General features: G+C 36.1%; 2 protein-coding genes and 3 long non-coding RNA genes across 14 annotated transcripts; 1 reads left to right on the top strand and 4 right to left on the bottom strand.

Annotated features, from left to right (window-relative positions):
• The first annotated feature begins 1,848 nt into the window (after window positions 1-1,848).
• Window positions 1,849-13,324, top strand: LOC119076648 (vacuole membrane protein 1). 5 transcript variants are annotated; one of them, XM_037183524.1, is made up of 5 exons: window positions 1,849-2,535; window positions 11,534-11,799; window positions 11,871-12,152; window positions 12,211-12,520; window positions 12,583-13,324. In XM_037183524.1, exons 2-5 carry the CDS (start codon window positions 11,555-11,557, stop codon window positions 13,015-13,017), a joined length of 1,272 nt encoding a protein of 423 aa, XP_037039419.1. In that variant the 5' UTR covers window positions 1,849-2,535; window positions 11,534-11,554; the 3' UTR covers window positions 13,018-13,324. The 5 variants fall into 5 exon arrangements, with proteins under 5 accessions (XP_037039419.1, XP_037039417.1, XP_037039421.1 ...); XM_037183522.1 differs by lacking the exon at window positions 1,849-2,535 and adding an exon at window positions 3,296-3,721; XM_037183526.1 differs by lacking the exon at window positions 1,849-2,535 and adding an exon at window positions 6,948-7,096.
• Window positions 7,750-23,470, bottom strand: LOC119076654. Its single transcript, XR_005087678.1, has 3 exons — window positions 23,331-23,470; window positions 8,611-8,614; window positions 7,750-7,760 (listed from the first exon to the last, which is right to left on the bottom strand). It is a non-coding gene; the product is annotated as an uncharacterized LOC119076654 (long non-coding RNA).
• LOC119076652 lies at window positions 15,172-15,724 on the bottom strand. Its single transcript, XR_005087676.1, has 2 exons — window positions 15,546-15,724; window positions 15,172-15,436 (listed from the first exon to the last, which is right to left on the bottom strand). It is a non-coding gene; the product is annotated as an uncharacterized LOC119076652 (long non-coding RNA).
• Window positions 16,908-19,518, bottom strand: LOC119076649 (major antigen-like). Of its 6 annotated transcripts, none has more exons than XM_037183533.1 (6): window positions 19,390-19,518; window positions 18,025-18,417; window positions 17,919-17,966; window positions 17,746-17,876; window positions 17,358-17,640; window positions 16,910-17,297 (listed from the first exon to the last, which is right to left on the bottom strand). In XM_037183533.1, the coding sequence occupies exons 2-6, from the start codon at window positions 18,407-18,409 to the stop codon at window positions 17,197-17,199; spliced, it is 948 nt and encodes a 315-aa protein (XP_037039428.1). In that variant the 5' UTR covers window positions 18,410-18,417; window positions 19,390-19,518; the 3' UTR covers window positions 16,910-17,196. The 6 variants fall into 6 exon arrangements, with proteins under 6 accessions (XP_037039424.1, XP_037039428.1, XP_037039427.1 ...); XM_037183532.1 differs by having other exon boundaries at window positions 16,913-17,297; window positions 17,746-17,828; window positions 17,865-17,966; XM_037183529.1 differs by having other exon boundaries at window positions 16,908-17,297; window positions 17,746-17,966; window positions 19,381-19,518.
• Window positions 21,432-21,874, bottom strand: LOC119076653. Its single transcript, XR_005087677.1, has 2 exons — window positions 21,689-21,874; window positions 21,432-21,619 (listed from the first exon to the last, which is right to left on the bottom strand). It is a non-coding gene; the product is annotated as an uncharacterized LOC119076653 (long non-coding RNA).
• Window positions 23,471-23,600: the final 130 nt, after the last annotated feature.

Here is a 23,600-nt window from a genome sequence, read left to right as displayed (position 1 = left end):
GGTGTTCGAAGGCTGGTTCCAAAATTTTGTCGAACAGTGTTTATGGAGTGTAACTGGACCAAAATAATAATAAGAAAACTTGACGAACAGAGTATATGGAGCACGTATGAACCAAAATAATGGAAAGAATTTCAGAAAAAAAAAATTAAATCCAAAAAAGCGCGCCTAAAATAAGTCTTCACTGCGGACTCCACTGAAATGAAAGTGTTATCTGTGTGTTATTCAAATGAATTTCAATAATTTGTAACATTTTTTTTTCTTCAATCTCTCAGTCTATTTCGTTCATTAAAATTTAAACCATTTACACCGGGAAAATCTATTAATTTATATGTGAAATGATAAGTACCTGTTAATTATCTCTCTGGTATTTGTTAGAAAAAAAGAATTGTAGCAACACAATAAAGTTAGTCCGCAAAAATTCAGTGGTAAATTTAGTTGTGCTTCGCTTGTTGTAGTAATTTTCTTTTCTCGGTTTTATTTCAATTGAATTTTTTTTTGATTCAAAACTTTTGGGAAGAGTGAGTGAACTTGCTTTTCTCAGGAACAGATCCGACTAATTCGGTGCCATCGCTTGTGCGAAATGTGAACAAAACGTTGCAGCGAGCCGATCAGATTTATCATGCAGAAGGTGATCTTTGCGTTGACGATTGGTTTGTACCGTTAGTTACGGATGCTGTGGCCGGTTACAGTGGCGTCCTAAATGCTTTTGAAATCAGATTAGATCACTAGATTCTAGTTGCATCAGACGAACTTACACCTGATGATAGGTGGCCTAGACGACTTAACACTTGAAGAAAATTGCTTAAGACCAATAAACACTTGATGGTAAGTTGCAGAGACCATTTAACACTTCAAGTTTTAAATCGTCTTAAGCAATTACCATCAAGTGTTAAGTGATCTCTGCAGCTTACCATCAAGTGTTTATTGGTCTTGCGCAATTTTCATCAAGCGTTAACTTAAGACTGTTAATAGACCACTTACCAGATGAATAGAAGTATCCGAGCGATTCAGCTCAAAATGTCTGTTTGTCTTCTCCTGCTTTGTCTTTTCTCTGATGAAAGTACTTCGGTTTCTTCATTTAAAGCTAAATCAACAAAAACCAAAAAATCGGCTATAATTAGCTAAATTTTCTCTATTTCTTGTCACACCCTTGGACAGCGACGGCCAACGGCTTCCGTAGTATCGTTGTTCTCCTGGTGGACTGCTCTCTACTATCCAAAGTCAAACGATCGCTGATGTCCGGAGCCGATAACCGCACACTGTATTTCGAAGTCTAGCGCTTCCACACACGGACCTTTCGACCCTTTTTGGGTATGTATCGCACCGTCTTTCTAAGCACAACAAACCTGCACACTTCCAAATAAATCGTCTGTTTATTGGCCAGATAATTCAATTTTAAGTTCACAAATAATTTTTTTTCAACATACGACACAGTAATGACACAGCAAACTTTTTCAACTCTGCTGCCAAAAATAAAAAGACAACAAGAAAAAAGTTGTTCCACAAATTTGTCAGGGGAGACTAACGATTCTATAGAGCCATCGATCGTTCGGATCGGATGTGGCTTCAATCTCAGTTGTTCGATGCCTTGGCAATTTCATTCTTAATACATTGAAATCAATTTAATTTTTAATATCTTTTTCTTTTGAATTCCCGCACCTTCCTGAACCAAAATACATGAAAAATTGTGGAACCAAATAATAATAAGAAAACTCGTCGAGCACACGTATGAACCAAAATAGTTAATGGATTAATGGAAAGAATTTCAGAAAAAAAATTAAATCCAAAAAAGCGCGCCTAAAATAAGTCTACACCACGGTCTCCACTGAAATGAAATTGTTATCTGTCACTCCTCTTCAAAAAGAGAATGCGAAGCAACGTTTGCACAGTGTGTATTCAAATGAATTCCAATAATTTGTAACAAAAATTTTTTTCCTTCAATCTCTCAGTCTATTTCGTTCATTTAAACCATTTACACCGGGAAAATCTATTAATTTATATGTGAAATGATAAGTACCTGTTAATTATCTCTCTGGTATTTGTTAGAAAAAAGAATTGTAGCAACACAATAAAGTTAGTCCGCAAAAATTCAGTGGTAAATTTAGTTGTGCTTCGCTTGTGTAGTGATTTTCTTTTCTCGGTTTTATTTCAATTGAATTTTTTTTCTTTGATTCAAAACTTTTAAGAAGTGTGAGTGAACTTGCTTTTTTCTGGAACGGATCAGACAATTTTCGCGAATTATTTTTTTCTACACACATTCAGAGACAATATTAATAAATCGAGCGGCTGTGCTTTCGGTTGATTGTGCAATTAAATCTTGTGCTTGTTGTCAATATTAATGAAATCTGATCAGCCGAGGTTTTAGTGTTTGAATTAATTCTGAACTGTGAAGAACTATTCAGTGTCCTGATCCGCGATTTTGTCGGCGAAATTAATTGATCAACTGGAATTGAACATTTCGTCGAAAAGGGAATACCGTAAATTTTTTGCGAATAACACAATCAGGTGATGTGTAGTCTGGCCAGTCATTCATAGGTGAGTGTGTGTGCGCTATTTTAAATTGAACGAAAAACCTGTTTATAATACTTACTCATGAACACTGACAGATTTTGATAATGAAATTGCATTTTGTGTGTGGACTTGTTTCTTCAATGAAATGTAATTCACTGTTTCGGTGACAATGGGGAGAACCTTGTTCGTAAAGCATTATTTTGTTGAAACAATTTTATTTGTATATTTAACAATTCATTCTAATTATTTGGTGGCAGGGTTCACTTCCGATTGAATATTTCATTTGAGAGAGGAGAAGAAAAAAAAATCGATAAAAATACGCCGATTAGATGATTGGTTTTTCAATTCAAGGCGATTATTGTGGCTTTGAATTGTCGGCAATTTGATTGATTTTTCTGCATTTTTTATTTAAATTTTTTCGCCGAATTGCCACAATTCCCCACAATTTAACTACATCAAAACGTCATTCTAATTCCTCTTTAATTCGATGAATAATTGCGGCGTCTTTTTCTCTCTCAATTGAAAAACAAAACTTCATTCATAGAACGGGACGCTTGAAACGCTACATTTTTATGGTTCCGGTATATTTTTTCCATGTTTTTCGGTGTATTTTGTTTTACTTTTTATAAATATGGATGTGCGCATCGTCATATTATACCATAAAAAAAGACAATCCATGACAAATCAATAAAAAGCACAACAAAACCGAATTTATCATACCAAATAAAGCCTACGGTGTACGGTCATTACTAACAATTAAATTTAACATTTCCAACTAATTCAGTTCATCGATCGATCCCATCACAATTTCTTTCCGGAGTCCCACTCGTCGTCCAAGCAATTCGTTTAGCGATACTAACAAAATTAAAAAATTAACAAAAGCGACACAACAACCGAAAAAAACAGCCCAGTGGACTTCAGACCAAGTAATTAAAAGCCAAACGCCAAAGTCAATAATATTATGCCACTCAAACGTCGTGTACGCCATGGAAGTAATTCATCCTCATCGCACGTAATCAAACCAGCTGCGTTGATTGCCAATAATAATTTGCCCGTGTCGGCAACAGCATTGAAGCAAAATGGTTCTGGATTGAGTAAGCAACAGCAGCAATTGGATCGTAACAATTATCTGTCGTCGTTGACCAAAGATCAGTTGAAAGTTGAGTGTCGTAAGCGGGGCCAGAAAACGACCGGAAATAAAACGGAATTGGTACTAACATTCTATTAACCCAATCATGTTGTTGTTGTTGCTTGAATTGAATTGAATTGATTTTTTATTTCCGAACGTCAATTTCGGTGTGTCTCGTCGATAAGAGACACTTTTTCCCGTCCAATTGCATTATTGGTCGCGTCTTTTTATATATTTTTATCAAATCAGTTCAGTTCATCAATTTAATTTTGCAATTTACGTGTTTGTTTATTCAGTTTGAAATGCATGCCTTTGTCTGTATCGTTGAGTTGTAATTTATTTTGCTGATTGTTGCACATTTTGATATTTTTCGTTTGCTTGTTTCTTATGTATGGTTCATTATACGTCAAATATTTCGATTTTATTTTTGTACAAAAGTGTCTCGTCTGTTTATTATTGTTTGCTTTCATCGCCAAATTAATCGCTGATCGTCTCATTGTCAGTAGCTGTTATCAAATTTAAGTTCTGCTGATTTAAGATTGAAGTTACGTACTGCCAAGAATAAGGATTAGTAAATTGAGTCCAGAGAGATTTGTGCACCCAGTCCTGTCGCGCATTTACATACTGCCGAACTAGTTTTCGATAAAAAAATTTAACTTTTTGTTCAAGTAATTTTACAGTCAATGTCAACCAAATTTTTATACTTACCAGCTGATCCACTCATGCAGTCTTTGTATTGGTGGACCAACAAGCTGCGGCGAACTTAGACCTCGACTTAGCTATATATGTTCGGGTGACATTAACTGAATGATTGTCTTTTCCTCTTCGAAGTCTCAATAGTCCTTAGTCCAAATAGGGATAAAAAGACGAAAAATTGAGCATTCTTGTAAATTTTCTTGATGCGAGGCGAAGGTGAGTTCAATAAGCACACAAAAACAAGACTTTTCCTTTTGATCCTGAGTTATGTAATGGGATTTACTCACATGCTAAGGGTGTCGAAAGTAGTGATTGAAATATCAAGAATACGTTTTCGATGTATGTAACATGTAAAAGTGGTTCTGTGAATTTCACTGACAAAAAAGAGTTGCAAATTTTACCTGTTACAGGTAACTTTGTCTCCAGGTAGTATATGCTACCTGTACCTTTCGTATGAAGAGCTGCAGCTACAGATGTGGTAGCTATTATACCTGAAAACAAAGTTACCAGCAACCGGTAAGTTTTCAACTCTTTTGTGTCAGTGTTGGACATAGCCCCACAACTACAGCAAATCGTTGTCATATCATGTTCAATATGTTCAGGATAGAATTCGTTTGATTTCTACTACACTCATTGATGGCATTGACAATGAAGTGCTGCATTCTGTTTTTATGCAGTCAAAATGCTGCATAATTATAATTATAATTATTATAATTGAGGAGAGCGAAGCAATGTGTTCCTTATTAAATATGATGTGCCCAGCCCATGCGTAACTATGTAGGAATGCTCATAAAGAATTTAGTCTTCACATTGCATTTAACTAAACTGTTTTGCATACCAACTACCTAACTAGTAGATAATATCTACCCTCCATAAAACATGACCTTAGGCTTAGAGTCTAACACATTGAAATACTGTTTAAACATAAAATTAGTTGAGTGAATCATTACTGTTGCTGTGCACGATGTATGTACTTTGGAACAGGCCAAAGTCCATTGAAACATTTTTTTTTTCAATACTGAGAGCATGCTACTGCGATGCTATTGTAGGTACAAAACGGTCTTTGAATTAACATTCTGGGACAAAATGCTCTTGCAAAATTTTATTCGAAATATTTAACGACTTAATAACTCTAAACCAAAGATTCTCAATGGTCAGATTTAGTAGGTCTAATATAATAGGGATAGCTTAAAGTCACAATAATGAAATCTACATCTACACGTCAGCTTAGAAAATCGAGGTGGACGGATAGCCAACGTGTATGTCAAATCCCTATTTATTAGGCACCACGCTTGGGTTCACTATCTCATACGAAAAAGGTTGTTCTTGTCATATCTTTATGAGCATCTGGGCCTAGGCCTAGTCTATAATTCAGTCAGTTGGCGTTATAATAAAGGACATAATTTGCGTCAAATTGAAGATATTGACGACAAATGAAGCATTGTTTTTATTGAAAAGGTCTGTAGGACTTTACCCCAATTAACCAAATTCTTCCTTTCCGAAAATTCGAATTCCTTCGGAAAACGAACAATAGATGTCGCTATTGTTCGTTTCCGAATTTTCGGAAAGGAAGAATTTGGTTAATTGGGTACTATTCTTACGTTTCAATATTCTCAGCTTCCATTCAGATCCCCTATTCTTCATTATTCAAATATTTAAATAAGGAAAAGTGAGGAAAGGTTAGTTAAGCCATTAAGGGTTTTTTCTTTAGAATTTCTAGATTTTTTTGAAAAGAACTTTCAAGAAATTTTTAAGAGTTTTTAGAAACTTTGAAGAAATTTTAGGAATTTTAAAAAAATTCAAGAATAAATAGCAAGCCCTGTAAGCGATTCCTTAGAATTAGAAGCGTCGAGTAATGTGATACTTCACTACCGCTCGGAAAATAAATAACAAAACATTTTCAATGCGTCACAGTTTTGCGTCTTTTAACATTTTTAAATAATTTTCAGTTGATTGATGCAATCTTACCGATTAACGGATAAGAAATTAATAAAAAATTGATTGTAGAGATTAAACTGCTTGCGTAATAAACGCGCCACTGTTACGTGAATAATAAATTTATTTTAATTTATAACCTGAACGAAGAATCCATCTTTTACATTAACGACTTCACTCCACGACAGTTATGTTATCAAATCTAATTATGCGAGCAAATAACTCACACTAACGAAAGCTAAATTGCTGTCTCTCGTTATCACGACATTATCATTTTTAACGCAAATTCATCAATCTAACGTCTTCATATTCAAGGTGCTGTTGAAGTAATTATGAAATTTATTGCGAAAGTCTATCGCGTACGCTCATTAGGTCTATTTTCTTCGAGCGTATTATTGTCAAGGTTACGATGTCCAATGCCACATTACACAAATGAATAATGACCTCTGACACTGATATACCGAACGATATCCACATATTAAACATTTTAAAATGTGTGCCTGTGTGTCGGGTCCATTACAAGAAAGATCACATTATACAGTCAACAAACTAATGTAATTATAACGTATACATTATACGCGACGAATAATGAGGTGATGTCTGGCTGAATTAAATGTTTCTCTACATTCTTTTGATACTAAAAATACCTTAGCTAAGTCACCATCTCTCATACATAGTATAGTTACTACGCAAGCGGTAGCGTAGAGTCGATTAACGATTCATCGCTTTGTCTTTTTCGAAGAGTTATTTTGCAAACACAAAAATAAATCGGGGATTTTCTTTCTGTTTCTGAATCGAACGTTGGTGCTTTAATTGAACGTATCCGTAAGTTTATTTAGTTGAATCGTTTTGCGCATCGTCAATGCTATTGAAGGGGACACGTGTCTTTTATACGCTTTCAATGAAAAAAAAAATATTTTTTTTGGAATAAGTTCAACGATCGTACAAATTGGTTCAGAATTGCAATGCGATGAATTTCGGTCGAACGAAACGTTAAACCATCTCTGGCCATTCAATTTTGGTGTTATGTACACTCATAAACTTGCGTATCGTGACAGTTAATGTGTTTCTGGCGTATCTAATCTTCCATTTAACGGAAATGTATATACTCGTCACTATGGCAGAGAAAAACTGAAATTTGAATTTCTATTTGACCACGTCAGTGGTTGTGTTGGATCGTAAAACGTTGGTCATTACACATATTTCACAATAATGATAACGAATTTAAAATGTTTGACGTCTCGTACCAACACGTTATACTGTAATTGTTGATTGTTTAACACAAAACGCTTTGGATACTGTGTGCGACTAATAACTTATTGATTAGTATCACAAGCAGATACGGGTTTGATCAAGTGTACAACAATTGATTTAATTAAACTGTTGCGTCAGTATAGTGGCAACAACATTTTGTTTCGGTATAGTCGTTTCTCGTGTCGAATTCGAAGGCAAACGCTGTAAGTGAGCAAATGTATTTGTGTTGTTTATCCTAATGTCATATGGAGTGTTGTCGCTTTGCTATGGGTGATATGGTTGTAGCTATGAATGAATCGTCAATTTGTTTTTGTTCTGTTGCTCGAGTGTATAGTTCCGAACGATAAAGTATGATAAATTGTTGTAATTGAAGTGGATTCTTTGAATGTTTAAAATTTTTGTTGTTGAAGACTTTCAAGGACAGACAAACGAGGAAAATTTGGGATGTAATAAAGTTGACGTATTAAGTTTAGAACCAGATTGCACCCAAAATAAAGTTATACGTTTCAATCGCCCAAAAACACGATAAGACCAATGGTTTACTTATCCGTACACTATGTACATTTAAAACGTACAGTAAATGTCAGACAGGCAAGAATAAATGCAACTTAATTGATGATTCGTAATGATACAATCATATCACATCATCTGCTTTTATGGTTTTCGACGAGAAAATAAGGAAAAAAAAGTAAAAAGTTTGCACTGGATCTGAACCCAGCACCTCTTACATGCCAGACTCAGAGTGGTACGTTGAGAGCGAGAGGACAGAAGAACAGTTTTTTTTTAACTTGCCTTGGGGTACTTGTCAAAATATATTCTTCCCTTTCATCATAACACTCTATACAGTGTCGTAGGCGTCTCACGTGTCAAATATAGAAATCACAACTGTCACCTGATAAGTACGGATCAAGTGTACACCGATGTACGGATAAAACTCCCAAAAACACAATAAGACCAATGGTTTACTCATCCGTAAATTGTACATTTAAAACGTACTTTCTACGAGTTACTCGTTAAAATTGGGCGGATGTACATTAAATCCAATATCTCATTTTTTTGGGTGTGGGATTCTCATTTTTGTGAACTTCTCTTTTACGCACTAGTGCGCAACTATTTACGCACTTCAATTGATTGTAGATATATTATATACCGTGTTGAATTAGTCTGTTTTTTAGTATTAGTCCTAAGGTAGGGCGTGTACTAAAAAAAAGGGGTGCACACTATATTTTCTTCAACAACGGAAAATTCTCAACTCTATGACGAAAAGTAAAGCTTTCGTTGCCTTTGTTGAGAAAGTTGTATGCAACTCGGTAATAAATACTTGCCTGATGCCTCGAGTGGCAATCTACACTAGTGCGTAAAAGTGACGTTTATAAAAACTCCTGTACCTGAAATCTCGTGTCTAGCCTGGAATTTTGATCATACGATGTGTGGCTGCAATAATTTTCACAATTTTTGTGAAACATTTCCATGCTAATATGAGGAACAGATATGGTCACTCGGTGGCATAAATACCTATTAAGTACTTGCAGAGACTAAAAATTCGTCTGGAAAAATTAAAATTTCGCTTCTGTTCCTAAAATTTTGTTCTACGCACTAGATGTGCGCTCGGGCCTGACTCGGGTTGTCAATTTCATTTACGCAAAATTTACCATTTAAAAACTGGAGACAAAAAAGGGTTTAATTGCAGCAAAATTTACGTTTAGCCGCCATTCCTTTTTCTACCTCTGTCATCAAATTTCTTATTTTAATATTGATGAGGTGAACAGCCCGAAAATGTTTTGTAAAAATATACTCGTCATAATTGGGTACGATTCTCATCGTTCCACTTTCGTTTCATTTTCAATAATTAATTGGAAACGGGAAACGGTAATGGATTTTAAAACGTGCCAATAATTCTTGCTTGGTACATAATGGATGGAAGACCGGTTGTAAATTGTATCTACTCCAGTGATACGCAACTTAAAAGCACATTCCTTCGTCGTGCAGTCTTTTTTTGTGAATTTTTATCATCAAAAGTAACGTTTTGGGTCATGTGGCCTCCAACATTTTTATTTTATTTTCTTAATGTTTCGTTTCGTTTGTATATAGACAGACATTAGATAACATTATAAATTTCTGTAGTCAATGCTATATCAGTTAGAACTGTTGAATGAAACACGATTCTCGTTTATGTACACACGCAAATCCTATTCGAATTGGAACAAGTTTTCAAGCTGTTTTATGATTTGTCTTTGTGTCTAGTAGTGATACGCAAAGCTCTGATTATATAATACACATTCCGATCAAATGTTTGTTTACGAATTGATTTTTCGTCGAATTTATTGTACAAAATTGCGGTTGGTGTGTCTGTTACGCAGAGTTTGTTTGTTTGGATTATATTAGGTCATAATATAGGAAGAGGAAATGAGGAAGAAGTATCAGATTGTGAGTTGTTATTTTGCAACTTTACAGGTTTTTAAAAGAGATTGATTTCAGTCTTCTTCTTCACAGCTTAACAAGTCTAACTTAATTTATCGTGAAATAACTGGACCATGGACCATTCCTTCCATTTAAAATGCAATGTTGCTATGGGTCTTATGTCTAAACGAAATTGATTTTGTGGAAATTTGATTTATCTTTCATTACTGCGTTGACCACACAAAAATTCCTACTCTCGTATTTAAGCTCATCCTCTCCATTTTTCTGATTTCTCTCATTTTGCGTGCTCTTTCAAATGGCAAATGAAAGTAAATCAGGTAAAGAAGAACAGTAAAAGATAGGAAAGTGGGATTTTTTTCGTGGGCAAAACAGTATTGATCTATGAAGTATATCCAATTGATTCTACAAGCAAGAGGAAGATCTTACCGGTGGTTTTTCCATTAAACGAAACCAAAATACCACGAGTAGGGAAAGTAACCACAGCTTGATGAACTTGATGGATTCTTCGATATCAGACATCTTAATCTATACTAATTTAGACTGAGAGCCCGAAAAAACGAAAAATGTTTCTTTTACGACTTTATTTTTTCAGCATAAAAAAGGCTTTAATGAGGATAGGCCTAGTACATATATGTGTATATCTCGGCCGGCACTCATCGTAGAAAACCAAGATTGGAATTTAAAATTCTTTTTTTTTTGAATAGCATGTTTTGCCAGCAGGGTAAATAGCACCATTTTTGGGAAAACACTTTCTTTTCCCATATTTTTATGAATTTTCCCGATTTTTCCAACATTTTTCAAATTTTCCATAAATTTTTTCTTGTGGAAATTGAAGGAAAATATGGAAAAATATAGGAAAATTCAATTCTCAAAATTTACCAAAAAATAGTTTCTGCTTACCAGACAAGATGACAACACAAAAGTTCAAGTTGTCTGTTACGAGATGCCTTTCAACATTTTTTTTTTAAATTTAATACGTCGTCTGAAACCAGTTCCTTCATTTTGACAATGATTTCGACACAAGGCCCACCCTTCTTGGGATTCTAGGGCTCAAAAATAAAAGTCGTAAAACAAATGTTTTTCGTGGTATGTCGTGCAGCAATTCGGCGTTACAAGGGACTAAGATGCATGTAGGCCCAAGAGACTGGTTGTTTCAGGTGAACTACTCTCCTACATGAATCTCTGGCTGAAAATATGCTTAGCTCACACTAGAAGTGTTTGAAGTTGGAAATGCGTCTTGGGAGCTAGTCGTACTTACAATGTTCAGGAGACAGTTCAGGAAAATAATTTTGTAACTGTGTTGCACTGGACGTAACTGCTTATACAAAAATTGCAAATTTTCTTGGTTTTAGTCAGTTCCGCTTTATTAATTTCGAAACTGAGAGTCAATTAGAAGCACAATTACCACAAATAAATTATTATTTGCCCTTTTACAATCGTGATTTATCTATACGTAATTGCATGTAACGATTCGCTGCATTTTGCTTTCGTTATTTCTTTACAAATTTTACTTTTTTTCATCGTTAGATACAATTTATCGTAATCACTGCACCGTTTCCTAACCACAAACCAATTCCGACTTTTCAGCTCCAAAGATTAGGATTTAAGATGCCAAATCTCCAGCAACAAAACAATGTCAATTCGTCAAACTCACAGAAAGCAAACCACACCGGCAACAATTCATCGCCAACCACACCGAATGGATCGGCATCATTCGTCCGGAAACAGAGTACAAAGGACAAGGAAAAGGAACGGGACGAACGCAGCAAAATAACGCTGCTGCGACAGCCGTTGGTCACGTTAAAGTATTTCATTTTGGAAATAGTGATATTAATACAGACTTATAGGAAAAAGTGAGTGACAATCGCGGTGTATACAGATGGACCGGTTGAAGCTTAACCGATCTTTTCCATTTACCCCGTAGATTAGCAGAACATAAATTATTACTCAGCATATTGGTTGCGCTCATAGCCGCTTTTTGTGCATTAAACCAACTTCCCGGACGACATCAGCTCCTATTCACAGCCATAAAATCAAATTTATGGTTCATCATTTACTGGTGCGGTTTGGGTGTCTTATCATCGGTCGGTTTGGGTACTGGACTACATACATTCTTGTTATATCTCGGACCACACATAGCCAGCGTGACGCTAGCTGCATACGAATGTAATTCATTGGATTTTCCACGGCCACCGTATCCTGATGAGTAAGTGACTGAAGTTCTAACGGTGGGCGATCTCTTTAATTTCCCCATTCGTCACCAGAATCATTTGTCCGGAACACATAAATCCGAAATTCATTCCGTCACTATGGAGCATCATGTGTAAAGTTCGACCAGAAGCATTCCTCTGGGGTGCTGGTACAGCATTGGGCGAACTACCGCCATATTTTATGGCTAGAGCATCTCGATTATCCGGAATCGATGAGGATGAGGACGAAGATCTTAAGGCTGTTGTCGAACTGAAACGGAAAAAGGCGGCTGGCGATGACTTGACGCTGTTCGAGCGCCTGAAATTGGGAATGGAACGAGTCGTTGAACGGGTCGGTTTCTTTGGTATTTTGGCGTGTGCAAGTGTAAGTCATTACCACTTCAGGTTTCACTAGACGAAACGTTTTCATTTGCCTTCCTTGTTTAGATTCCGAATCCGTTGTTCGACTTGGCTGGCATCACGTGCGGTCATTTCTTGGTACCATTTTGGACATTCTTCGGTGCCACATTGATCGGCAAAGCTGTGATAAAAATGCACATTCAAAAAATCTTTGTCATCATTGCCTTCAACGAATCGTTGATCGACAAAGCCGTCGTTTTTGTCAGTGCCATTCCATACTTTGGCAAAAAGTTTCAGGATTCGTTCAAAACATTCCTGGAAAATCAAAAAACCAAATTGCATCGTTCGTCAAACGCACCGCCCAAAGAGTCGTTCAACCTTCTCGCCAAATTGTTCGAATATTTCGTTCTGCTGATGGTTTGCTTCTTTGTCATGTCGATAGTGAACAGTTTAGCGCAAAGCTACCACAAACGCATCCATCAGAAGGGCGGCAAAGTTCATCGTAAAGTAGCTAAAGATTAAAACCAGGTTGTACTGGTAACACAAACCAACAAAACAAAACAAAATTTGTAGGAACAACATACACAGTGTGTGCGTTTAGGATAGATTTAAATCGATTAAGTAGCGAAAAGAAATTGGAGTTTTTGTTTCTGTCGTCCGGGGTCAATAATATATATGCTAACGATACAAAGAGGCATTTCAAATGAATTCTAAGTGAGAGAGAGAAAGAGAGAGCAAGAGAGGAACATTGTAATTCGAGAAGTGACTTTATACTAGTAGTGGATCTTAAACTAAGTGAATATATGTGTTTTGATGATATTGAACTGCAGCTTGAGTTTAATTTGCTTTCGTACACTTTGCCGATGTGCTACACAAGATGGAGACTTCCAGCTCACGATTCGTTACTTTACTAAAAAATTACTGGAGTTCCAGTACTTCAGAATTTCATTGGAGTGCAGACCTTGCAACGGCTGATATTTCACCAGCTGGTGTTCATGCTTCTTTTGTGTATAAATGGTTTATTCATTTACAATGTAATTATGCAGAAGTTTTGGCCACTTGAGAAACGGCGACAAAGGCAAACTTTAGAAGAAACGGCGAATTTTAGAAGAAACAGCGATTTCTAGGATTATGAAATCAGTAGGAACAAACCTAACTCCTTCCTTAGACAGTTTGTAAAAAAAACGATGAAATTCTAGAAGACGGTGAGACAAAACGGCAATCTTTGGAAAAAACGACGAATTTTAGAAGAAATGGCGAGTTCTAGAAGATGAAGCGAATGTTACAAAAAAGTGACCGATTTCAAAACGACAAGAAGAAACGGCGACTTTCGAAAAATGGTCGAAAAATTCACTGTTTCCCCTAAAATTCGCCCTTACCCTAAAACTTGCCGTTTTTCCTATAATTCCACTTTGTCGCGGTTTCTCAAGTGGCCGAAATTTCTGCATAATCACATTGTAAACATTAGCATAAACTCCAGCTGATGAAAGAGCAGCTGTTAATCTTATTCAGTTTACGTCCTGTCCCTTGTCATTTTCCACGAAGTACAAACAAATCTTGGAAGTTTCAGGAGCTGTTCAAGTATGTGAGATGATAAAAGTATGTTCCACGGTTACCGTTTTACTGCGCTACTGTCGTCAGAATCCTTAGTATAGAGTCCACGATTTTAAATCTCGCAAATTTCTTAAAAATTTTAGCGAGCATTTAGGTAATCTGATTCTGACGACAGGGTGTGGGCAATAGCTTTATATTTAGTTGATAATACCAAGATCATCCTTGGTCAGGTGGATTGGTTGTAGTTTACAACTTGCAGCAGATTGTCAGAGGTACTAAATTAGCTTTAATGTGCTATGTGCTTCAGTGGAAGAAAAGAAGAGTAGCCCAGTCAAAATATATGCGTTTCACAGCCAAAAACACAAGTTTCAGTCAAAGGACTATGTTTTCCATTAAATCTTTATGATGACAACATCAGACATAGATAAGTAAACAATATGAGTTCAAACGAAACCTTGGAACAGGTCAGGTGGTCATGTCACAGACCCAGCACCTATTTTTGGATAAAATTGGAAAAGTTTACCAAAATTTCACAAAAATAAATTTGGTAAATTTTGGCCAATTACGGTGAGGTAAGTTTTGATAAACTTCGGCAGTTTTTTCTAAATAAATTTTCCAAAAAACATACCCTGCACAGACTTGAAGTTTCAGGTACTGTTTACAGCGGTAAATATGTTTCGAGCTTTAAGTAGAGTAGGATATGACAAATATGTTAGGACGATGCCAATAATTCGAATGGCATGTGACATCTTAAATTTTTAAAACCTGAAAGTTGTAGTCAAATATTTGAAGAAAGAATTTCGTCGAAATGACTTCGTTAAAGATTTAAAGACGATTTTTATGGTCTTTTTTCCAATATTCTACATATCATGGTCCGCGGCAACTGAATATTCTATTTCCAAGGATATGTCAGCTGCAATAGGTGAGCTTTCCATCACTAGACATTCCTAATTGATGCTATCAATCTCAGTTTTGTTGGGAAGCCGACTTGAATTTTATGAATGTGCATTTCCATCTAAAAACTAATTTCATTTCATTTCATATATTTCGTGCAAATCCATGAAATACACTCAGGTCGTGACGCATCAAGAGAAGCATCAATTTTAAAAGCAAACATTTCGATTAGCAAATAATGTGTATTTCCAAAGCTTTGGTGTTTCCAGTGTTTCGAACTGGTTTTACGGCAAAACAGAGAATGAAGATCGCTTGCAAGATTTCTCACAGTCTGCTTTCCTTAGAAAATTGTTTCCACTGCTGCCACATTCGATATCAAACAGAAAACTCTTGCAATCATTAGTTTCCTCGTCGTAGTAGTAACGAATAACCTGATTCGATTCGCCAAACGAGCAAATGTCCTCTGAATGTTTCATATAACAAATGGCTTCAGCTAATCAATTTTTCGATTTTGTTGCAATTTTCGTGGACAAGAAAGAAAAATGTCGAAATTATTTAGTGGAAATGATTGTGAGAACTTGCCCATCAATGGAAATACGTACATTTGCCGTAACTCATTTCGGTGTGGATTAGTACCAAACCGAGAATTAATCCAAACCATACGCAATTGTTCATTGTCAGAAAGAAATTTTTTCTTCTAAATTTATAAAATTTTATTAGCTCAGCACCGTTCGAATCACTTTTTCACACTGACTACGGCGCATGAATACATTTTGTGCAAGTTTTACATAATCCAGCGATATATAAGAGTGTGTCTATTAAGCTGATTAACTGTTGTAATGTTCTTGATTTTGTTTGTTCTACACATAGACGATCGGAAAAGTGATAATCCAAGAATGACTTGACCTTACATCTTTTGTTACTTTACTGACCTTAACAATTGTTATAAAAAGATAAGACTTTGTGGCTTCGTGTATCGAATGTTACATTTATGTATTTGCGGAACATAATCTCTTTGTACTTCTAGGGCCGCCGACTTCTAAGGACAATCGATATGCTGGATCAGCTATTCGAAGGTTGATTGATACTGATACACTAGTTCTTTTACAAATGAATGAAACTGATCTCTAGTCTACTCGATAAGGGCAAACGTTTACCAAAATCAGTGTGGAAGAGGTGAATTGTGGCTCTCGCTACGCTCTGGCTACAAACTGCACCTTAGATGCAATTTCCAACTTTTCTTCCCTCGTTGAACAAATAACTATTATCGTATACGAAATTCGGGATGGGCGAATAGACACGTAGAAAATTCTTTGAGTTCCTAGGTGAATAATATTGTAGCAGCGAGATGGGAGTAAGTTTACATGTTAATCTGAGTAATTTTACCCGATCTTCAAAATTTCTAGTTGAGTCGACGAAAGTTAAGTGCTTGATGGATCACAGACATGGCAGTTATTTTATGAATATTTTTTGTCTTGTCACCACATTGTTTAACATATAGTGAACTGTATAGAGTGGAAATAACAAAAAAAGGACGAAAACAATCCAAACATTATCCGAAATTGCCGGTAATGCCGTCATATGGGGCATTTACCTACATCAATTTCTACAAAATACCAAAAGAAAACTCTGACAAATGTCACCCACAGAATAATGATGTAAGAAAGAAGAGAATCAAGACAGTTGTCATTCTGACAATTTTTTTTTGTCTGAATCACAATTTCTACTAGGCTCGCATAAAGCGGTGTCGTTGTTCTACTTCATAAAAAGTCCTACTCTCGATTTACACTTTTCGCATGTTTGTTGTTTACGTCAGCGCAATCGGTGTCATATTCTGGTTGTATGTCGTTGACTTTGACGGTGGCCTATTTCGACTTGTGGGAATTAATTCCAAACAGAGATCAGTTAGGTCTGAGATTGTTAACAGAAAAACGTTATGTACAGAGTGAAACAAGAAATTTGACGTTTTAATCCAACATTTTGTTGAGTGAATCACGAAATTTCTACCAGGCTCACATAATTAACTGCACGCTGACGTTGATCCATTTCATATACACTTTTCTCGCATCCAAAATCGGTTGGTGTTACATAGTGTCGATCTTCTCGTTTGTACTTTTGATTTTATGAGACGAGGTTCAGTCAACTCCAGTTTGTGAGTCATTAGACTGTGCTTTTTGAGAAGTTACCGAAAAGAAATCTTTATTTGGACGAAGAAATTGTTCGTTAATGTACAAATTGACGTGGACTCAACATTTACTTCGATTCTAGTAATCCTTTATAAAGTTCAGTGAACTTTCGAACTTCAGGTTCGGTGATCCGATGATTTTGTGACGATCCTCCTGCAATTACAATTTCCGTTTCAGTGGTCATGTAAACCAAATTGGTTTTGTCAACAAAAAAAAAACACTTACGACCCTCAAAACACTGCATGATTTCCTGAAATTTCGATTTTGATACATCGCGCATCGAGCACAACTTAATGAATGTGAGGAAAAATCTTTCCTTGCTTTTCTCCGATGAAATAAATGCCGTCAGCTCGTCGACGTTCGTATTAATGAAATCCAAAATTTGTTCACCATCCATCTTTTCCGCATCCTCCCACTCCTCCATGGTATACTTTACGAGACCCGATGCCCAAAATTCTTCAGGTTTTTTCCGCTGTTTCATTACGTTTTTCCAATTACGGAACGTTTCTATCTTGGCGAGAAGGAAATTGTGAAGAAAGGTAAGTTTTAAGCCCTCTAAGTCTCATAAGTTTGAAAAAGCTTAATCTGAACTAATCTAAAAAATGGTTAGCTTTACCTGCTCTCTCTTTTTCTGCTGTTCTCTTCCAATATTTCCATCATCTAAATTTACTTCTGTATCAACCGGTTCTTCTTCTCCACCTGCCAATTCTTCTCCACCTGCCAATTCTTCTCCACCTGCCAATTCTTCTCCTCCACCTGTCACTCCTTCTCCAACTGCCAGTTCTTCTTTTTCTCCACCTGCCAAATCAGATTCTTGTTCGTTGCTGCATTGGCCAACTGAACAAAAATGTAGGATTTAGTCTGAATTATATGATCAGAAGAGGTAATAGTGTACCTTTCGCCATAAATGTCGACTTCAACACATCAAAATCGCTCCTGAGTGTATCAACGTTATTCTTCAGAACGATATTTTCCTCGTCCAATTTTGTTGCCTTGTCCAGCACAGTTCTGTTTAGACCTCTCAAAACGGCGTTTTCGCCACTTAACGTTTTCACTTCACCTATCAGCGTGTTAACCTCGCTTCTCAAAGTGGCATTTTCTTCCTTCAAGCTGGTAACTCTCAGTTCTAACGAGCTGACCTTTTCCTTGAGGCCGGTGTTTTCCTTCTTTACTTCACACATATCGGCCTGAATCTTAGCAATTTTTACAGTCTCCAAACTGACGCTATCCATAACGTTTGCAATTTTTCTCAGTTCGTCACGAATATTTTCTTCGGTCATCGTCAAACCTGAAATACATTCGGAACATTATAGTCACTCTTGTCTGAAATGTATACTTTACAGTAGAGTCAGCGAACTTTCTGACTATAATGATATTGATTGGTATTGGTATATTAACGTCAGGGACTATTTTTGAGAAATTCTTTGAGAAATTTTGAGAAATTTGAGAAATTCTTGAGAAATTCTTTGAGAAATCTTTGAGAAATTTTTGAGAAATTTTTTATATTTTTGAGAAATTTGAGAATTTTGAGAAATTTGAGAAATTTTTGAGAAATTCTTTGAGAAATAATTGAGAAATAATTGAGAAATTTTGAGAAATTCGATTTCTCAAAATAGTCCCTGATTAACGTCCTTGCTTGTAAAATTGTTGTTTTGACAAGTGTAAGCTTTGGGCAAGTGGAGTAGTCACACAAGCCAACACAATACAAGCAATTATTTATAGATATTTTACGTTCCACCGAGCATGTAAATACTACACGTTGAAGTTAATTGCGGCTTGTCAACTTTCGGCACCTGGACTTTTTTTAAATCGTCGAGGAATGCCTCCAAATAAATTTCTAAAAATCTAGAATTCCGTTTTGGATTTTTAGAAATTTATTTGGAGGCATTCCTCGACGATTTAAGTAAAGTCCAGTGTGCCGAAAGTTGACAAGCCGCAATTAACTTCAACGTGTGCCTAATTACTAAGCCGAAAGGAAGGCATACAGTCGATAGGGCATCGGTTTGCTTGAGGGAGATCAAGAATGGAGTTTGAAAATACGCTAACGATGTGCTGAAAACACACGTCACGATAATATGACTAGCATACTAAACAATATTAGAAAAGTCAGACAGAAAGAGTAACTTGAATAACATCCATCGGGTCTTAAGGGAGGAAAATGTGATCAAACAAAACGACCCTAAAACGAAACATTGCTTCACATTGACGATGTAATAGTTAAACTTTGAAAAAGTCATTACTGACCGCTTACGGCACTTACCTATACTATCTGGTTATAATCGAGAAAATCTATCAATTGAAAACTATTTTTCCTATTTATACACGAAGAAATCAATTTTGTTTGTGTTTTAAGTTACTTGACAAGCATGTCGGGTGCAAATGTGTCAAATGTGTGCTTGACAGAGTGGTATAGTGATTTAAAAATGAATTTGCTGTGAATGGGTTTAATTCTTAAATGATTTGCGATGTTATATCCCCTTAAAAAGTATGAATATTCAAAATTTGAGGCGCCGAATATGTTTACGGAGACAACACTATTCAACAATTTTTGATCATGTTTGGCAACCTTGGCGACTACGGTTTAGTTCACATTTACTCAATTGCGCCCACCTTATCTCAGAAATTACGTCTAGAGAAGTTCGCTGCAATCGGTTTCATGAAATGTTGAAAATATAGAAACTTAGAACTGCTTGGTTTCGTTCGAAGTTCGTAGGTGGACAATAATAAACTGGGAAATATTCCCAATAGAATTTTTCTCTCAATTCTCAATGGGACGATTACTTGAGTGGTTCTGAACCGATATTTGAAATCTTTGTCTCCCCTGGTGAAGAAACGAATTCTTGAAGTTTAGTTTGTAAATGGACAAAACTGATCTAATGACCTGGGAGCTATTCCCAATACAATGTTTGTCTTTTTTTTGTGGGGTAATAACTCGATTGTTTCTGAAGGTTCTGAACGGATTTTGAAATTTTTATTGCCATTCGACATTTCGACATAAAAAATAAAAGAATCACTGAATTGGTCTCCTGGAATGTTTTGAAATTCTTTTTATGTCGCTTCAATCTCCAACGCCGTGAGTCCGAAATCTTGTTCTTCAAATAATTTTAGTGTTCTTCATTACAGATTGGTTCCCGTATCAGCTCAAATTTAGTGCAGAGTCTCAAAGGAAATTTTTTAATTATTTTTAAAGAAATTGAGTTAGTAGTTGTAAGTAGAAAATGGTCGATTGTCTGGACCGGGCGAAAATTGATTGTTTTCTACAGAGGAAACTCAATACTGGTAGAGCGAAACAAAAGTATGGATCGGAAAAACTTACTTTAGAACCGCAATCATCTGCTATTTGTGACGCAATTTTTTTATGGCGGAAAGGCTAGGGTGAAGCTGTGAGCGTCACCCTTTCTGATGGAAGCAGAAAAAATAGGAGTTGCGTCATCCTTTCTCTTCAAAGAGGCGTTTATCTTCTTTCTTTTTCTGAAATATCGAGAAAAAAATGCCCAAAATTGTGACAAAAGTTTCATCTTCTTCCTATTCAGAAGCAAATTTGAATAACAACTGAACAAATTTTGGAATTTTTTCATTTATTTAAATAAGACTCGTGTCTACAATTGTACAAAATGTAAGTTGACAGAAATGCTCATTATTTGTTCCGGTGTTCTGCATTTAAATGACGAACTTCATGAAATTAAAATCGAATTGAACTTTTTGGGTCATCTATCAGATCTCTTGTATTTTTGCTATTTTGTGATTTTTTGATTTAAATTTTGGAAAAAAATTTGCGGAGTGAAAAAAAAATGAATGACCAAGTGACAAAAAAATTTATTTTTGTTAACATTCCATTTATCAACAAGAACAGGATTTTACTCCACTGCTGGTGTAATATATGGCAATGGACGAGGTAATGGACGTGGATTTGTTGGACAGTACCACATTGGACATTTATTCTGCTGTGTTGGCTTTGGTATTGGCGCTCCGTAAGCACATCCAAGTCTTGGTTGTGGACATGGAAGACATTCTGGGCAACCACTTGTTCCAGTTCCCAGATGTTGTCCGAATTTGCATATTTTCATTTCTTTAGTGCACACTGGTCTGGGAGCCGGACATCTCCACGTTGGACATTTGTTTTCTTGGTGTGGATTTTTAATCGGAGACACTCCACCTGGACAGCCAATCTTTTTCATAGGACATTGGAGACATTGTGGGCAACCACTTTCTCCAGTTCCCAAAAATTGTCCTTCTGCGCAGATTTTTAAGTCTAAAGTGCACATTGTGCCTGGACACTGCCAAGTTGGGCATTCGTTTTCAATGTGTGGATTTTTGATAGGAGTCTCTCCATTTGAACATGTTTCAAATGTTGTCTGAGGACATTGAAGACAGTCTTGACAACCATCCAGTCCTGTTCCCGAATATTGTCCTTCTGCGCAGATTTTATATTCCATAGTACAAATTACTATATCATTTGGAGGTGGTATGGGTAGGATTCCATTTACGTTCTACATTATTTGAAGAAAAAATCTATTCTAACATGACTTTGACTAACGTAAAAACGTCTAAATACTCACGCCAAAAATGAAGGCAACAAAGATGCTGACGATTGCAGTTTTCATTTTCAATTAATTCCTCGTCACTGTTCACTTTACTGATCAGGTGTCAATTCAAATTGTAACTAAGTGGAAAGCTACTGAAATGTTCCATTTATATGTGAATTTTAAAACTCGTGACGAGAACTCCGTGTGCGACTTACCCAGAAAAGTTAAACATTTCGTTTGTATGTTCAGGTGTTCACGACCTTACGGCAAAAATATTTTTTATTTTATTTTCAACTTACGCGAATGTAACAATTAGGAGTGTAGGTTGTAGCGTTCATTAAAAATAGGGTGTCTGTATCGACATGAAAGCGTTTTTTCGTTTCCAGTGACTATCCTGAATCTATTACTTCGTGGACTTTAACAATATTTTTTGTCAAGTCAACATAACATGGACATATCAATACTTTTGCAAGTAAAGTATTTGCGCTACTACTGTCTCTCTCAAGAGGTTTTTTTTAAATTCTAAATCTGAAAATCGGCTAGTCGAAAACTTTAAAATTTTGATTTTTCGCCACCTGGAGATGTTCAAGAAAAAATATTTGAATCGCTTTTTCGTAGCTTGTTATCGCAACGAATAGATGGACTAATTCTAACCTAATTCGTGTTAAAATGGCTTCCCTCGACAACCTCACCACGTTAGCCACAGCCAGCCAAAGTCGAAATTTCGACATTTTTAAATCGTGATATGTCCAAGATGAAGAGAGTTTGAAACTCTTTGAATGACGATATTGGTAGAGGATTCCATGCTCCATTAAACGCCGAGAATGGATTGTACAAAATTTGTCTGAATTGTACAATATTTGAAGAAGTTTACTTTCACCATCCTCGGCGAAACTTGGACTCATCTGTAATACACAGGTTGACCCTGTCTGCAACAAAAAATAATGCCTAATCAGCCTACAGCCTGCAGCTTTTCAACGATACCACACTTGCCATACCAGCCTCACGTTACGCCATTTTGTTTGCAGCAAGGTCACTATACGACAAAATTTTCAATTTATCGATCTTCAAGTGTCTGTTCTTTTAAGATGAGTGGAATTGTTATCCATTCTTCATAAATAAGTGGTTTATGTTATTTGAAGCAATTCTTACATTAATTACGTGTATCTGGAGTCGGTTAAAACTGATTTCCACAAATTCCCTCAATCGTCCAAAACAGATACACAAATAACTATTGTTTGCTAGTCATCTGTGAATGAGTGGCGTTGCTTTGTCTGTCGGAAAGTGACAATTTTCTCGTTTGAATTTTCGTTTTCATGTGTCCAAGTGAATTCAAAAAGAATTTAAATAAAGTTATACATCGCAGCCTCGATCAAATTAGAGCTAAGAGTTGCGAGGAGATCATAAGATTTTCCGACTGCTAAATACTTCGAATTCGATTTTGAAATTTGGCTAGATCCTTAACCAATTCATGTTCATTAAACAATTTTGTAACGCAGAACAAAATTCAAAATTGAACCGCTCTAAAATAGTCCATTGGAGGCAAACACAAGTGTCTGAGAAATTATTCGGTAAAGATGTACATTTTCTTAACAAATTCAATCATTTCACACAAATATTTTCAGGATCCCATTCACTTCACGTGAAGTATATGTTGTTCCGCCGGAAATAAAACAGAGTGGCGGCTCTCGTCTAACGGAATAATGAAATGGTACACATGGACGACGATTTTTCTGTTTTCCACACTCATGCAAATGAACAAGCAAAAGGAACTGGCCGCTTGAGGACAACTTCAGAATATTCTTGTATAACAAAAGGACATTTATTTACTTTCACAAATTCAAATGAACAAAGGGCGGCGCCATCTCTCGGTAAAGAATTTACATTAGAGAGTGAGTAGACTAGAGACAAAATGAAGTTCGTTATTTTCACCGTTAGTCTGGCA

Source organism: Bradysia coprophila, unplaced genomic scaffold (assembly GCF_014529535.1).
Source record: "Bradysia coprophila strain Holo2 unplaced genomic scaffold, BU_Bcop_v1 contig_232, whole genome shotgun sequence".
NCBI lineage: Eukaryota > Metazoa > Arthropoda > Insecta > Diptera > Sciaridae > Bradysia > Bradysia coprophila.
The sequence above is the reverse complement of the archived record's forward strand: the minus strand, read 5'-3'. Positions and strand labels throughout refer to the sequence as shown.